The following is a 16,009-nucleotide window of genomic DNA, read 5'->3' as shown; positions in this document are numbered from 1 at the left end:
TTCTGCCATACCAGCCCAGTAATCCATAAATGTACTAGGTTTTAGGTTCAAAGCCGTTCTAAATATCACTTTTTATTTCTTCTTCAGGCGAATTGTGCAACGCTGTGGGAGACAAGACAGACAGAGTAGAGGTAAAACTAATTGCGTCCTTAACTTTAGTAAATCACATGCTGAAATCATGCTGCAAACACTTGAAGCCTACTTTGATGTATTCTTCTTTTGAAGTTGATTCTTAGCTTTTGTGATGACATGCACTTGTACAGGATATTTACTGAACAGCAGTAACATCAAGCCTGAAATATCTCTCTGGAGCCGTTAACAACTGGTGAGAGATTTCCTTTTCTTTCTGCAGCATTAAAGCTGTTTTGAATAGGTTAATAACGTCATTATAAATATTGTGTAAGTAAATGCAATCAATACCTAAGTATCCTAAAGAGGACAAAAGGACAATATTTTGACAGCATGTCTCTTTTATAATCAGCACTCAATTAACAGGTACTTGATTTTCCAACTTGAAAACGATCCAAAAATTGAGAGCAGTCCAACCATCTTCCCTCTGCTTAAAAAGTATAATCTATTTTAGGATAGAGTCATACAAGAATGGCTCTGAAGGACTGGGACAAAAACAGGAATTACACTGACAACCTCATTAGTATCATCAGTCAGGCTGCATTGCATGTACTGGAAGTTATTATCAGTACACAGGTCCTGATTTTTGTAGACAGAACATACTGAGTCTGCTTCAGCTCAACAAAATAGAAATTTTCAACTGAGGGCATTGCCCTGAGAAATTAGAGTGAACCTGCCTGGTTTACAATTTAAATGTATCCTGACTCTTAATTGTCAATCAGCATTAATGATTTCACTCAGCATGACAAGGTTTCCACCAATCAGAGTCCACTGATAACCAATCAGCACTCTGCTCTCGTGCTGTAAAACTGTTGGTTTTCCTCTCAAATTTATTTTCTTGCAAAATGTTCTTATGGGTGCAAGATGAAAAGCTTGGAGAAAATGTGTTTGCTTTCTTTTAGCATTAAAGAGCAATAAAAAAGACTACCCATTAAATTCCTTCATCTCTAATTCAAACCAGTATAATATGACCTACCTTCTTGAAAGTTGGAATATTTCATAATGTAAAAGTCTAATATTTATTAATGAAATTACTTTTAAATTTGGAAATGAAAGAAATGTGTTTTTTCTCTTTCTTCGTGCTTGCTGACTTCATGATTCTCTGACAGTCCTGTTCACTGCTTTGCACTCCAGAGGCTTTGTTATTCATGAGCTTATGAAGTTGAGTGTGAGACAGGAAGAGACACTTTGAATTGTAGACAGCTGCAAGCTGGAGAGGCAGTGAGAGCGTGCATCAACAAGAGATGTAGTCAGCTGGAGAGTCATAGGTTGGTGTTATGATCCCAGTGGAGACCATGATATTGCTATGGTCCCAGTCTTTGTTGTAACCTGCATTGGCAGACAACTTTTGAAAGGGTAGACTATGTGGAAGGTCCAAGGGTAAGAAATTAAGTGGCAGGATTCCAGGATTGATTGATGCTAAAAGGAAGAATCCTTAGTCTACAAACTTGAACAAAACAAACATAAGCAATAATTATTAAATGGGTGAACTGAACAGTTTAGAAGATCATTCTAAACCATAAACTGCATGGGTCAACTGAGCCATTGTTTTTCCTTTTTGTGGGAGAGTCCATGCCCAGACTTTCAGTATAAGTGATTGCACATTTCAAACAGAGAAGGAATTTCTTGAGGATAGTGAATGTGTGGAATTCCTTCCCACAGAGGGCTGTTGGAGCTGGGTTGGTAAGAATACTCAAAGCTGAGATGGATAAAGTTTTAATTAGCAACGGAATCGAGAGCTGGCAGGAAGATGAAGTTGAGGATTATCAGGAGGAGAAAGTGAGGACTGCTGGTGCTGGAGTTCAGAGTCTAAAAGTGTGGTGCTGGAAAAGCACAGCGGGTCAGACAGCATCCGAGGAGCAGGAGTGTTGATGTTTTGAGCATAAGCTCTTCATTGAGAGCTGAATGGCAGAGCAGACTTGATGAGCTGAATGGCCTACATCCAGTCAGGTTGTAGGATCCTATCTAAGAACTGGACTAAATAGTGTGAAGTGAAAACTGAGTGTTAAACCTGACTATGGGCCCTATTAACTGGACAAGTGGAATGGTTAGGATGGTATACTCATGTGTGGAAAGCTAGAAGGAGGCTTCAAGTGGAGCAGCAACATGGACTAGACAAAGTGGCACATCAACTGGTTGGGCCAAATGGCCTGACTCTGTTACATGTATCTTTTGATGGTTCTTTAATGTGAATGCATAATACCCAAGTTCGAATTTTCCTTCAGATCTTGCAGCCTCTTTATCAGTTCTGTCTTGTGATGGACTATAACTTTCACTGGTTAAAGATTGCACTGACCAAAAATGTTGTATACAGGGTTTTTCTCATTGCTTCATTCACTTGACAAATAATCTATGTTTTGCAGCTTGTTGACTTCAGATGGAACAGCTATGCTGATGGGAACCTCAAATTTTATGACCATTACTTACCTCAACTTATTCGCTCAGGAAAAGATCCTGCAACAAGAGAATTCTTTAAAATTCTTGCACTCTGTCATACTGTGATGGTGGAAGATAACAGTGGTAAGTATATATATAAAAAAGTGTCATTTTCCATTTAGATTAGATTAGATTAGATTCCCTACAGTGTGGAAACAGGCCCTTCAACCTAACAAGTCCACACCGACCCTCCAAAGAGTAACCCATCCAGTCCCATTTCCCTCTGGTTAATGCACCTGACGCTATGGACAATTTAGCATGGCCAGTTCACCTGACCTGCACATCTTTGGACTTGTGGGAGGAAACTGGAGCACCTAGAGGAAATCCACGCAGACAGTGAGGGAATGTGCAAACTCCACACAGACTGTCACCTAAGGCTGGAATCGAACCTGAGACCCTGGTGCTGTGAGGCAGCAGTGCTAACCACTGAGCCACTGTGCTGCCCTTAATGTTAACTTGTTACCAGTACTAAGAAATACATAGGATAATTTTAAGATTTTTTCAAATTGGTGGGTCATGGGTGTTGCTAGGTGGACAGCATTTATTGTTCATCCCTAGTTGCTGTTGAGGTGATGGTGAGTTGCCTTCCTGAACTGCTACAGCCCATGTGCAGTAGGTAGACCCATGATGACATTAGGAAGGAAATACTAGGATTTTGATTCAGCGATGCTGAAAGGAAGGCGATATATTTCCAAGTCAGATGTTGAGTGACTTGGAGGGGAATTTGCAATTGATGGTGTTCCCCTGTGTCAAGCTTCGTGAGTGTTGTTGGAGGTGCCCTCATCCAGGCAAGTAGGGAGTATCCATGACACTCGTGCTTTGTGGATGGTGGACAGGTTTTGGGAGTCAGGAGGAGAGTTACTCACTGCAGTATTCTTAGCCTCTGAACTGTTCTTATGGCTACTATATTTATATGATGAGTCTGGTTGAAATTGTGGTCAATGGTAACTCCCAGAATATTAATAGTGCAGGATTCAGTGATAATGCCATTAAATGTCAAGGGACATTGGCTGCATTGTCTCTGAGTTATGATCATTGCTTAGCATTTGTAAGGTGCAGATGCTACTTGCCACTTGTCAGCCCAAGCCTTGATATTGTCCAGATATTGTTATATTTGAACATTGCCTGCTTCAGTACAGTCAGTTCTGCTATAACGCAGGAGAAAGTGAGGATTGCAGATGCTGGAGATCAGAGCTGAAAATGTGTTGCTGGAAAAGCGCAGCAGGTCAGGCAGCATCCAAGGAACAGGAAATTCGACGTTTCGGGCATAAGAAGGGCTTATGCCCGAAACGTCGAATTTCCTGTTCCTTGGATGCTGCCTGACCTGCTGCGCTTTTCAAACAACACATTTTCAGCTCTGCTATAACGCAGTAGTTTGTTCTCGTGCAATCCCGTATTGTACAAAAATCGTATAATACAGCACCATTTAAACTAATGGGACTGGAATCGAGTTATAACCGGTGCATGCTTTGAAACTTGGCGCTTTAGAAACAGTGTCCCCAATTCGTCAATCATGTTATCATGAATTTGTGTTCACAAAATGTGCATTACAGCTGATGACTTGTATCTAAATAGTTGTGAATGGTGTTGAACATTATCATCAGTGAACACCCTAACTTCTGAACTGAAAATGGAAAAAAGATCATTGATGAAACAACTTAAGATGGGGCCTACGACACTATCCTGAGGAGCTCTTGCCCAGATGTCCTCCTGAGGTGACTGACCTGCAGCAAACACTGTCACCTTCCTATGTGTCAAGTATGACTCTATCAGTGAAGAGTTTGACCACTGATATCCAATGATTTCAGTTTTGCTAGGGCTTCTTGATGTCACACATGATCGAATGTGGCCTTGATGTCAATGACTCTCATTCTTGCCTTACTTCGGGACTTCTGCTCTTTTGTCCATGTTTGAACCAAGGCTGTAATGAGGTCAGAAGCCGAGTGGTCCTGGCAGAACCCAATCTGGGTGTCAATAAGCGAGTTATTGCTGAGCAGGTGCTGCTTGATAGCACTGTCGATGACACCTACCATCACTTTACTGATGGGATGGTAAATGGCTGGGTTGGATTTGTCCTGCTTTGTGTGAACAGGATACAGGTGGGCAATTTTCCACATTGTTATGATGATGGCAGTGTTATAACTGTCCTGGAACAGTTTATCTCAGGGAGTAGCAAGTTCTGGAGCAAAAGTGCCCAATAATATTGCCAGGGATACTGTCACAGCCCATAGTCTTTGCAATATCCACTGACTTCGGTCACTTCTTGATATCGTGTAGAGTGAATCAAATTGACTGAAGACTGGTTTCTATAATGTTGGGTACCACTGGCGAAGGCTGAGATGGATCATCCACTCAGCACTTGCGGCTGAAGATATTTGCAAATACTTCATCTTTTGCACTGATGGTTTTTCTATCATTTTGAGGAAGGCAATATTTGTGGATCCTCTTCCTCCAATGAGTTGTTTAATTGTCCAACCATATTCATGTTTGGATGTGGCAGGACTGCAGAGCTTAAATCTTTTCCATTAGTTGTGGGATCACCTAGCCCAGTCTATCACTTGTTGCTTATCCTGTTTGGCATGCAAGCGGATATGTTTAGTAGTTTCACCAGGTTGACGCTTCATTTTTAGGTTTGCTGCATGCTGTCCTGCACTCTCCGTTGAACCAGGTTTGATCCCCTGGCCTGGTGATAATGGCTGAGTGTGGGACATGTCAGGTCATGAGGTTGCAGTTCGTGTTCTGCTACTGTTGATGGTCTATAGTGCTTCAGCGTTGCCTAGTGTTGCTAGATCTATTTGAAATTTGTCCCATTTAGCAGTGTGATAATGCCACACAATATTTTGGAGGTCATTCTCAATGTGAAGGTGGGACTTTGGCTCCGCAAGGGCTGTGCAATGGTCACTCTCATGGAGACTGCCATGGACAGATGCATCTGCAGCTGGCAGATCGATAGGGATGGAGTATGTATATTTTTCTGTCTTGTTGATTCCCTCACTACCTGCCGTAGACCCAATCTAGCAGCTATGTCCTTTCAGACCAGCTCATTCAGTAGTGTTGCTCCTGAGCCACTCTTGGTGGTGGACTTTGAAACCTCAGAATACAATTTGTGCTCTTTCCACTGTCAGTGTTTCCATCAAATATTGTTCAACATAGAGGATTCATCAAGGGAGGATGGTTTGTGGTAATTAGGAGGTTTCCTTGCTCATATTTAACTTGATGGTATGAGAGTTCACGAGGTCTGGAATTAACGTTGAGGACTCGCAGGGCAATTACCCCGTACTGTAGACCGCTGTATTGCCGCCTCCGTTGCATCAGTCCTGCTGGTGTGACAGGGCATTTCCAAGGATGATGCTGGAGGTGTTTGGCACATTGTCTGGGGGTTGGGGTTTGATTCCATGAGTATATCTATATCAGGCTGTTGTTTGACTCGTCTGTGAGACAGTTCTCCCAACTTTGGCACTACAGTCCTTATTTGTAAGGAGGATATCACAGGGTTGGCAAAAACAGCCCTATCATTGTCATTTCTGGTACCTAAGTCGATGCAAGATGGTCCATCCAGTTTTATTTCTTTGTTGGGACTTTTTAACGATTAATACAACTGAATGGCACGCTATTGCCATTTCAATGGCCTGTTAACAATTAACCACATTACTGTAGATGTGTAGTCACACACAAGCCATACCACATGAGGATAGCCAGTTTTCTTCCCTGAAAGACATTACAGAACCAGGTGGGTTTTTCTGGCAACCAATCATCTTTTCTTGATCAGCAGATTCTTAATTCTTGATATTTTCATTGAATTCAAATTCTACCAGATCCCCAGAATATTTTTTGAGCTTCTGGATTAATAGTCTGGAGATAATATCCCTGGCTATCGTCTCCTTGTGGAAGAATTAGCACATATTGTGTATCCTGATCTTTGTGGCTGATCCTTTCACCATTGGATTCTTTTTTCCGTGTTTAATTTAATGTAGCTAATCCTTTATCTCTGTTTTAGAGTCATGTTTACATTCTAAAAATAAATCTCACTCAGAATTTCGCAATCCAGACTGCAGTTAAGGAAGCCATGATTCCACTGGTAGATCATGGTGATAGAACTTAGAATCATAGCCCTAAAGTGTGAAAGCAGCCTATTTGAGCCATCGAGTCCACACCAACCCTCTAAGAGCCTCCCACCCAGGCCCAAACTGCCCCGCCCCCAGTAACTCTGCATTTCCCATAGTCAGTCCATCTAGTTTGTACATCTCTGGACACTATGGGCAATTTAGCATGGCCAATCCACCTAACCATATCTTTGGACTGTGGGAAGAAACTGGAACGTCTGGAGGAAACCCAAGCAGACATGGGGAAAATATGCAAAGCCAGTTGCCCAAAGCCCAAATTAAACCCAGGTTCCAAGCACTGTGAGGCAGCAGTGCTAACCACTGAGCCACAATGCCAACCTGAAACATTGTCAACCCAAAGCTCAATATCCATGCTATCAAAATGTGATGTCCTGTTTGGGACAGCAGTGACAGATCACTGCTCTCTCTCACGTTTCCGTGACAGTGGGAGCGAATGTGACAAATTGTTTAGAAATAGATAAACAACCATGACCTCTTCAGTTACTGAAGATGGTGTTGTTCGAGGGATGAATGTTGGTTGAAACAAAATCTTTAAAAATTGGATTGTTTAAAAATCTGTTTAGCTTAGCACTTAATGAAACTGTCTCAACAACCCTTTAGAATAAGGAATTGCATTACTCTCTCTGAGAAGCAGTTCCTCCTCGTTTTCAGTGTGCAAGCCCTTATTCTGATACTGTGCCTTCTGTTTCCAGACTCTCTCAAGGGCATGTTTCCTGAAAGGAGCGCTCAACTCTTTCACTCTGGTGTTCTTCTCTCATTTAACAGACAAAAGGCAGGAAACTGACTCAGACTTTACTTAAATAAGCCCGTATTGATTCAACTCTTTACGTACCAATAATAAATATAAAACATACATTTGTTGTAACATTTACTTCATCAAACTTCATTTCAACTTTTACTGACTTCATTTAACTACACTTTAGTTTACTTTAACATAATTCACATTTGACATAACTTTAACTTTAACACTATAAGTTGGCAAACTGATTTGTCCAGTCACTGCGGGGTAAAATCACCCAGGGTAATTGGGAAGCCCTTCCTGTGCACCTCCATTGTTTTCCTAACTTATACTTTGTCTGGCAGTGAAGCATTTCTTTGGGAGCCCATAGATGACCTCCACCCATGACTTCTTTGCCTTGCTTTTCCTTATTTTCAACCACTTCTGAAGGCAAGTCATACTGGATACAAAACATTAACTCTCTCTACCAGACATGCTGAGTTTCTCCAGCATTTTATGTTTCCATTCCTAACTGCCCTCTTAAATGGAATAACTTCTCTTGATTTAAACTATTTGCTCAATCAAAAGAGTATGGAAGGAAGGCCCGCCAGTGACCTAGGCGAAAGTGAGGACTGCAGGTCAGAGTTGAAAGTATGGTGCTGGAAAAGCACAGCAGGTCAGGCAGCATCTGAGGAGTAGGAAATTCGATGTTTTGGGCATAAGTCTTTCATCACCAGTTGCCTACCTGTTTTCCTTTGATGTTGCACTTTTGCTCTGATGGGAGGAACTCTTTGAAGGGCTGTTCCCCTGTATCAGTTACTATCTGCCACCACTGCTGCTGGCCTTCTCATGCAGATCCACTCTTCTTGTTAAGAAGCAGCTGCTACCCTTGGCCCCACTTACTGCTTATGAAGCTATTGTCCCACTTCTGTCAGAAATGGCCTATTGGTATTGTCACTGGATGAGTAATCCAGAGACCCAGGTAATATTTTGGGTACAAAAATAGAAATTGCTGGAAGAGCTCAGCAGGTCTGGTAGCATCCATGAAGAGAAATCAGTTAACATTTTGGATCCGGCGACTCTTCCTCAATGTTTTGCGGATCGAATCATGGTGGAATTCAAACTCAGTAAAATTCTGGAATTTAAGTTCTAATGATGATCATGAAACCATGGTTGTAATAACCTCGCTGGTTCACTAATATTGTTTAGGGGAGAAAAACTGCTAACCGTACCTAGTTTGGTCTATATATAAATTCAGTCCCACAGAAATAAGTTGACTCTTAATGGCTTAGATCCATTTAGTTGGATCAACCCTCTGCCTCAGCAGAATAAGCATTAGCCATTCTCTGGTTCACTTCTTATTTTCTTTATATTTTCAGAGGTTGTGGGTGTTGCAAGCAAAGCCAACATTTGTTATTCACCAGTAATTTCCCTTGAACTGTGCACCTTACTAAGCAATGATTTATCCTATCACAATCAATCTGCTTGGTTAAATATTTAAGCAATACTTGGTAGTTAGCTGTCAGTCCTCGCTCGCTGATGCACTTTACATTGCAATGCTTTGACCAAGATGTGTCAACTTGCCAACCAATCAGACTCTTTCCATACTATATTAATGTTGTCTTGTTTTTACATTGGTGTTTCTTATGAATTATCTTTAATGAATGCAAGTTGAAAAGCTTAAATGACATTTCTTTTTTTCCTGCCAGCAATACTTTCTGAAATGTTCAGTTATTATAATCTGTTAGATTGGTGAGTTTAATAAAAAAAAAACTTGCAGGGGCATTATAAGGAAATAAATTGGCACTGGGATCTATTTTGCTTTTGATTAGCTTTCTGACAGTTGCTGAAGCAAGGATAACTATTTTGACAAGCCTGGGTTTACTTTGATCTGCATTGGTGAGGAGAATTAGCTTTGAAGTTTGTCATTGCACAATTTGTGTTGTAATTGTGTCATGTTTTCTTTTTAAATTTGTAACAGGGCAAATTGTGTATCAAGCAGCCTCCCCAGATGAAGGAGCCCTTGTTACTGCAGCCCGGAATTTTGGGTTTGTCTTTCTTTCACGTACTCAAAATGCCATCACAATAAGTGAACTTGGTGTAACAAGGACTTACGAAGTGCTCGCCATTTTAGACTTCAACAGTGACCGGAAACGAATGTCCATCATTTGTAAGTAAAAATATTTATTTGGCACTGTTCTTAATTTGAAAACTGTTCAGCAATGAACTTCATAACCTTCATAATTGTTTGACCATATAGAACTTAACATTGCAAAAAGGACTTTTGAAGCTCCAGCTTGTCTTCCAGTCATCAGACTTAGGGCATAAGAAAGATTTGAATGAAGGAACATCATTTCATACATATATGGTATCATTTCCTGAAGCTACATAAAATTGTATCCACTGTTCATAATTGTTTCTTGTGTCCTTGTTCTGAACAGTTTAAGAAGAAAGACTTCAACTTCATATCTTGTTTCAGCAATGTTTAAACAACGTTTCTCAGATCTCACCAGAATATGATGACTTCTGTCTCATCAATGGTATCTGTACCCACCACTGCCTGTGCTTTACGCCACACAAAAGTGGAGGGATCCCATAAACTCCTCCCTGGTGAAATGCCTCTCCACCTCCAAACTTGCCACAGAGGTGCATTAAATTCCACCCACTACCTCTCCTGTGTAACAATTGAAAACCTATTTTTGAAGAATCCAGTTTTTGTAGCATTTTAATGAATTGAGCAATGGGTGCAATGCGCCGTGTCTCTGCATTGAGCCAATAACTCTGAGCAGATATGATAGCCAAAGAAAGTGTGTTTGTAATATGACCATACAGGTTGTATCAGTCCTTCCAGCGTATACCTACTCAGTCATTTGCAGAAGGTAACAATAAACAAAAGCAGTACCTTGCCACAGAGGTGCATGCTAACAAATTCAATTCCCTTTTTGGGCATGGTACCTCAGGAGGTGGAGGAGAAAGAGAGTGATTCCTGAGGCAATCTTCCAATGAAAACATTGAATTCCTTCTGTGAAACAGGAGGTTGTGAAATTTAATATTTTTTTTTCCTCTTAGCTTTTCAAATTAGGTTAGCAGATCTGTTGTAGTGCTATTCTCAGAGTCTGGTGTTCTAAACTATAACTAACTCCTGAAATTTAACTGGAAGTAAATCTGAAGTTTCAATTTGAATAAAGTGTAAACTTGGTGTCAGCTTTAAAATTCTACTAGCAGGCTGGCTGTTTTGCTCATTGTGATTTAGAGGATTCTATTATACTAAGGAGGTGGTTATCTACCAAACACAGTAAGGTCAGAGTTGCAGGAAGTAAATGTAAAGTTAGCAAAATTTGAGCTCTGCACTGAAGACTTTAAATACTTCAAGATGGAGAGAAAAGACGGGATACCTAACTCCTTGTTAAAGTAGCAAGTACAATTAGAGCATCATATTCATTTTCATACTGAAAAGTTAATTACATTATGTTGAATTGCTTGAAAAACTGCATTATAATTTTGGACTTTGTCCTTTTTAAGCAAACTAAAACCTACAGATTGCTACAATCATTTTCTTGTGTTTACAGTGAGGACACCAGAGGGTCAAATCAAACTCTATTGTAAAGGTGCTGATGTTGTGATCTATGAGAGATTAGATCCCAACACTCTAAATCGTGAGGTTACTGAAGAAGCTTTAACGGTAAGAGAGAAACTTCAGTCATTTTGTCATTTTGCGTGCTGATCATGAACGGAGCATTGATATTTTTCTCCACCCTGATTAACTGTTGAAAGTTTGAAATTCCAAGGTTGTCCAATGAATCTTATAGAAATTTCCTTGATTTCTCTTTTTTTTTCTAGTTCAGGATTTGTATGTAAAGATTCTGTATTTTGCGACATTGCTTTTCATTTGTAAACTTGCAGTCTTGCATGGATTTTTTGGAGTGAAGGAGGCTATTTGGTTATTACTTAGTTTTTATGAGTGGGTTGTGGACCAGACCAGTATTTATTGTCTATTCTGAATTGCCTAGAGTTAAAAGTCAGCCACATTGCTGTAGGTAAAAATAAGGACTGCAGATGCTGGAAACCCGAGTCTAGATTAGAGTGGTGCTGGAAAAGCACAGCAGGTCAGGCAGCATCCAAGGAGCAGGAAAATCAACGTTTCGGGCAAAAGCCCTTCATCAGGAATAGAGTAAAGCCCTGATGAAGGGCTTTTGCCCGAAACGTTGATTTTCCTGCTCCTTGGATGCTGCCTGACCTGTTGTGCTTTTCCTGATGAAGGGCTTATGCTTGAAACATTGTATTCTGTATTCCTGAGATGCTGCCTGGCCTGCTGTGCTTTGACCAGCAACACATTTTCAGCTGTTGTGCTTTTCCAACACCAACCACTCTAACCTACACATTGCTATAGGTCTGGAGTCACATGTAAGCCAGACCAGGTAAGGATGGCAGATTTCCTCCCATAAAGAATATTAGTGAACCAGATGGGTTTTTACATCAGTAATGGAAACCTGGTTATCACCAGACTAGCTTTTTTATTCCAGATTTTTATAGAATTCAGATTTCATTATCAGCAATGGTGGGATCCAAAACCCATGTCTTTAGAATATTAATCTGCATTTCTGGATTACTAATCCGGTGGATTGATCACTGGGGAATACCTTCTAACTTCATCTGAAGCATCCACAATTATTGAACCTGTTGCTAACAAGTTGGCATCATAAAAGGTCAGCATCTCCTTTCAGATACTCAGAGGAGGCATTCTGCCCTGAAATTAGACAGAAACACTGTTTGATCTGACTGGTGATATTCAGGCAATGTGATGCCTTCATTGGTATGAGGACATGAATTAATAGCTCTGCCAAGTGATTTGTCCCCGAGATGAGGGAGCTCCAGGAAGCTTTAGGTCCACTGAGTCCATGCTAACTCCTGTTGAACAGTCAAACCATTTCTATTCTACCATTCTGTATGTCCATTGCCTTTCAAATTTATTTCCTTCAAGTGGTCATTTCAATTTACTTTCTAATCCTTGATCATCTGCTTATACCACCCACTTGGACAGCAAGTTGCAGGTGATTATCTTTACACAGTGAATGACATACTCACTCCTATTCCCTGCACTTCTTGCTCTGTGCCCCCAGTGCTTGTATCTTCAGCAGCTGAAGAATATAGTCTACCTTGCCTGTCCCTGTAAAAATTTGGTACACCTCTAACAAATCTCACACCAATTTTTGTTACCTGAAGAAGAACCATAGATTCTCCAAGTTCCCGTCCTTGGAACCTTTATGATAAGTTTCTTTGATACCATTCAAGAACTCTCAAAGTCTTATTAAACAGGGCGATCAGAACTCAACTGCAAGTGGGACCTCACTAGAGCTTTAGACAGGTTCACAATAGTTACCTTGCTTTGTGCTCAAGACCTCTATTTATGAAGTCTAAAGTTCCAAATACTTTGAAGATGGCACTTGAGACAGTACTCAGCAAAGGTTTATGCGCATGAAACCAAAGTCCCTCTGCGAATGCACTGTTTTTAGAAATGTATCATTTCCAATCCCTTACCCAAAGGAACCATAGAAATGATACAACACAGATAAGGGGACCATTTGGCCCATTTTGTCCATGCCTACCCAAAGACACCCAATATTCTTACTAATCCCATCATCCTGCAGACAGGCCATAGCCCTGCAGCTAGGGTGCAGATCCAAATACTTTTTGCAAATGTTTGGGGTCTTTGCCTCCATCATCAAATCAAGCAATGATTGCAGACACCCACCAGGCTCTGTGTTTTTTAAAAAAATCTCTCGTCCCCTCTAATCCTTCTGCCACTTTACTTGAATCTATGACCCCTGCTTTTGAACTGTCTGCCAGGGGAAACAAGTACCTCCCATTTACTCTATCTGTACCCCTCACAATTTTGTATACCTTAATCATGTCAGCCCTCAGCCGTCTCTGTTCTGAGGAAAACAACCCCAGCCTCTCAATCTCTCCTTGTAAATTACATTCCAGTAAATCGTCTCTGTCATCTCTTCAGAGCGATTTCGTCCTTCCTATAATGTGGTGACCAGAGCTGTAAACAGTACTCCAGTTGCTATCTCAACGATGTCTTATACAGTTTCATCATTGTATCAATAATTTTGTATTCTGTGTTATGAAGGTGTGTACTGTACCTTTTAATTGAGAGGGAATAGTGTTTTGCAGTGAGAGCTTATAAACATCTGTCATATGACTAGCTAGCAGTCTGAGTGTATTGGAAAAGGGAAAATATGTAACATTTAGCTGTGAAACAGATACCTTGACTTTTAGTTGCTACATTGGTTAAATTTGAACTGCTGTCAATCAGTTTCAGTTATGCCCCAGGATATGAAAACCCAACTGAGTTTGAATTTATTGTTTTTACCAACCTCTAATCAATGGGACGATCTGATGTTTGGGGGATAAAGAAGCAGGCATTTTGAAAGTTAGAGTAACTGCCATTACGAGCAAACTGCTGTCTAAAGAGAGACTGCCATTCAAAACGCCCTCTATCCAAAGTACCTTTTTCATGTGAAATATTTTGCAGTAAAAGACAGAAGGCTACCCAGGGAAATCTTAAGCCAGAGGAAGACAGACACCGACAATGACAGCCACTGTGTGGTTTTGAAATTAAGTTGATATAATTTTAATACGTGTTTATTGGAACAGTTTAAAGAGTTGAAGGCAGGCGTAGTTAAGAGAAAGGGGGCTTATTAGAGTTGTAAATAATTGTTGTTTGATGTTCACTTTTAGAGTTAAAGAATAAATTGATATTTTTTCTTTAAAAAGTAGCATTTGGGAGTTCTCTCCCACTCGTACTTTAACAGATTATGAGGCGAGGTGAGCTTTTCTGGGTGTTTGGTTTAATTAGCAGAAAGGTTCACCGCTGTGCTGTAACACACACCTTTGCCATAATGCATCACCTCACATTTCCCTCTATTAAATCCCATCTGCCGTTGTGTGCTCATTCAATTGGCCTTTTTTGTTCTGTTCTAGTTGATTAAAATCATCCACACTTCCACTTTTCCAATTTTGGCAACATTAATTTGAAATTATTTCAATATTCAAGTCTTTGTAGTTTATTGTAAGTTTATGTGTAATTTATTGAAAAGAACTGGACCCAGCTCTGATCCATTGAGGATACCAATCGGTATCATCTCTCTGTTAGAAGAAGCAACATGGACTTAGACAATTAACTATTTTATTTGTTAATGATGGGGGTGTCTCTGAGGCCAGTTTTTATGGAGATGGTGAGCTGCCTACTTGAACTGCTGCAGTCCTTCTGGTAGATACAATACTGTGAGGGAGGGAGTTCCACAATTTTGATTGGCAACATTAAAAGAATAATGATACAGATTAGATTAGATTACTTAGTGTGGAAACAAGCCCTTCGGCCCAACAAGTCCACACCGACCCGCCAAAGTGCAACCCACCCATACCCCTACATTTAGCCCTTACCTAACACTACGGGAAATTTAGCGTGGCCAATTCACCTGACCCGCACATCTTTGGACTGTGGGAGGAAACCGGAGCACCTGGAGGAAACCCACGCAGACACTGGGAGAACGTGCAAACTCCACACAGTCAGTTGCCTGAGGTGGGAATTGAACCCGGTTCTCAGGCGCTGGCGCTGTGAGGCAGCAGTGCTAACCACTGTGCCACCGTGCCGCCCACATACAGCAACAACTCTGAACGTCATGTAGTTTGAAGGGGATTGTTCAGTTAGTTGTGTACTCGTGTATCTGTTGCCCTGGTCCATCGAGCTGCTGTAGGTGACAGATATGGAATTTGTCAAGAGTCCTGGTGAGTTATTGCACTGACTCTTGTAAGTAGAACACAGTGTGTCGATGGTGAACGGAGTGAATGTTGAAGATGGTGTGATGTCGATCAAGTGGGCTGTTATGTCCTAGATCGTGTCAATCGTTTTGATTGATGTTGGAGTTGTGTACATGCAGGAAAGTTGCAAGTGTTCCATCACTCCCCTAACTTGTGCTTTGTAGATTTATAGATAGGCTTTGGAGGTTCAGAAGGTGAACTGCTCGCCATCAGGTTCCCAGCCTCTCACCTGCTCTCTTTAGCCTCAATATACTAATGAATGGTCAGGATCGCTACTTGATCAGTGGTGCTGGAAGAGCACAGCAGTTCAGGCAGCATCCGAGGAGCAGCGAAATCGATGTTTCGGGCAAAAGCCCTTCATCAGGAATAAAGGCAGTGAGCTGGAAGCATGAAGCTTCCAGCTCACTGCCTTTATTCCTGATGAAGGGCTTTTGCCCAAAACGTTGATTTCGCTGCTCCTCGGATGCTGCCTGAACTGCTGTGCTCTTCCAGCACCACTGATCCAGAATCTGGTTTCCAGCATCTGCAGTCATTGTTTTTACCTAGGATCGCTACTTGGTCAATGATAATGCCCAGAATGTTGTTAGTGGGGAATTCAGTGACTGCAGTGAACATCAAAGAGTGATCGTTAGGTTCTGACATTAGGGTTGGTCATTGGCTAGCACATGTGAGCACATATGTTTCTTGCCACTTATCAGCTCAAGCACGGATTTTGTCCAGGCTGTACTGCATTTGGATATGGACTGCTTTATAAGTGAAGAGTCATGAATGATGC

At 41.1% G+C, this 16,009-nt stretch overlaps 1 protein-coding gene across 2 annotated transcripts in view; it reads left to right on the top strand.

The window, feature by feature from the left end:
* Positions 1 to 16,009, top strand: part of atp8b1 (ATPase phospholipid transporting 8B1) — a 146,035-nt gene that overhangs the window by 100,607 nt on the left and 29,419 nt on the right. For both annotated transcript variants that reach the window (XM_060852221.1, XM_060852299.1), the window contains exons 14-17: positions 88 to 131; positions 2,493 to 2,649; positions 9,389 to 9,577; positions 10,977 to 11,089. In XM_060852221.1, coding sequence (XP_060708204.1) covers positions 88 to 131; positions 2,493 to 2,649; positions 9,389 to 9,577; positions 10,977 to 11,089 — 503 coding nt within the window. The remainder of the gene's footprint in view (positions 1 to 87; positions 132 to 2,492; positions 2,650 to 9,388; positions 9,578 to 10,976; positions 11,090 to 16,009) is intronic.

This window comes from Hemiscyllium ocellatum, chromosome 1, assembly GCF_020745735.1.
Source record: "Hemiscyllium ocellatum isolate sHemOce1 chromosome 1, sHemOce1.pat.X.cur, whole genome shotgun sequence".
NCBI classification, from domain to species: domain Eukaryota; kingdom Metazoa; phylum Chordata; class Chondrichthyes; order Orectolobiformes; family Hemiscylliidae; genus Hemiscyllium; species Hemiscyllium ocellatum.
The sequence above is the reverse complement of the archived record's forward strand: the minus strand, read 5'-3'. Positions and strand labels throughout refer to the sequence as shown.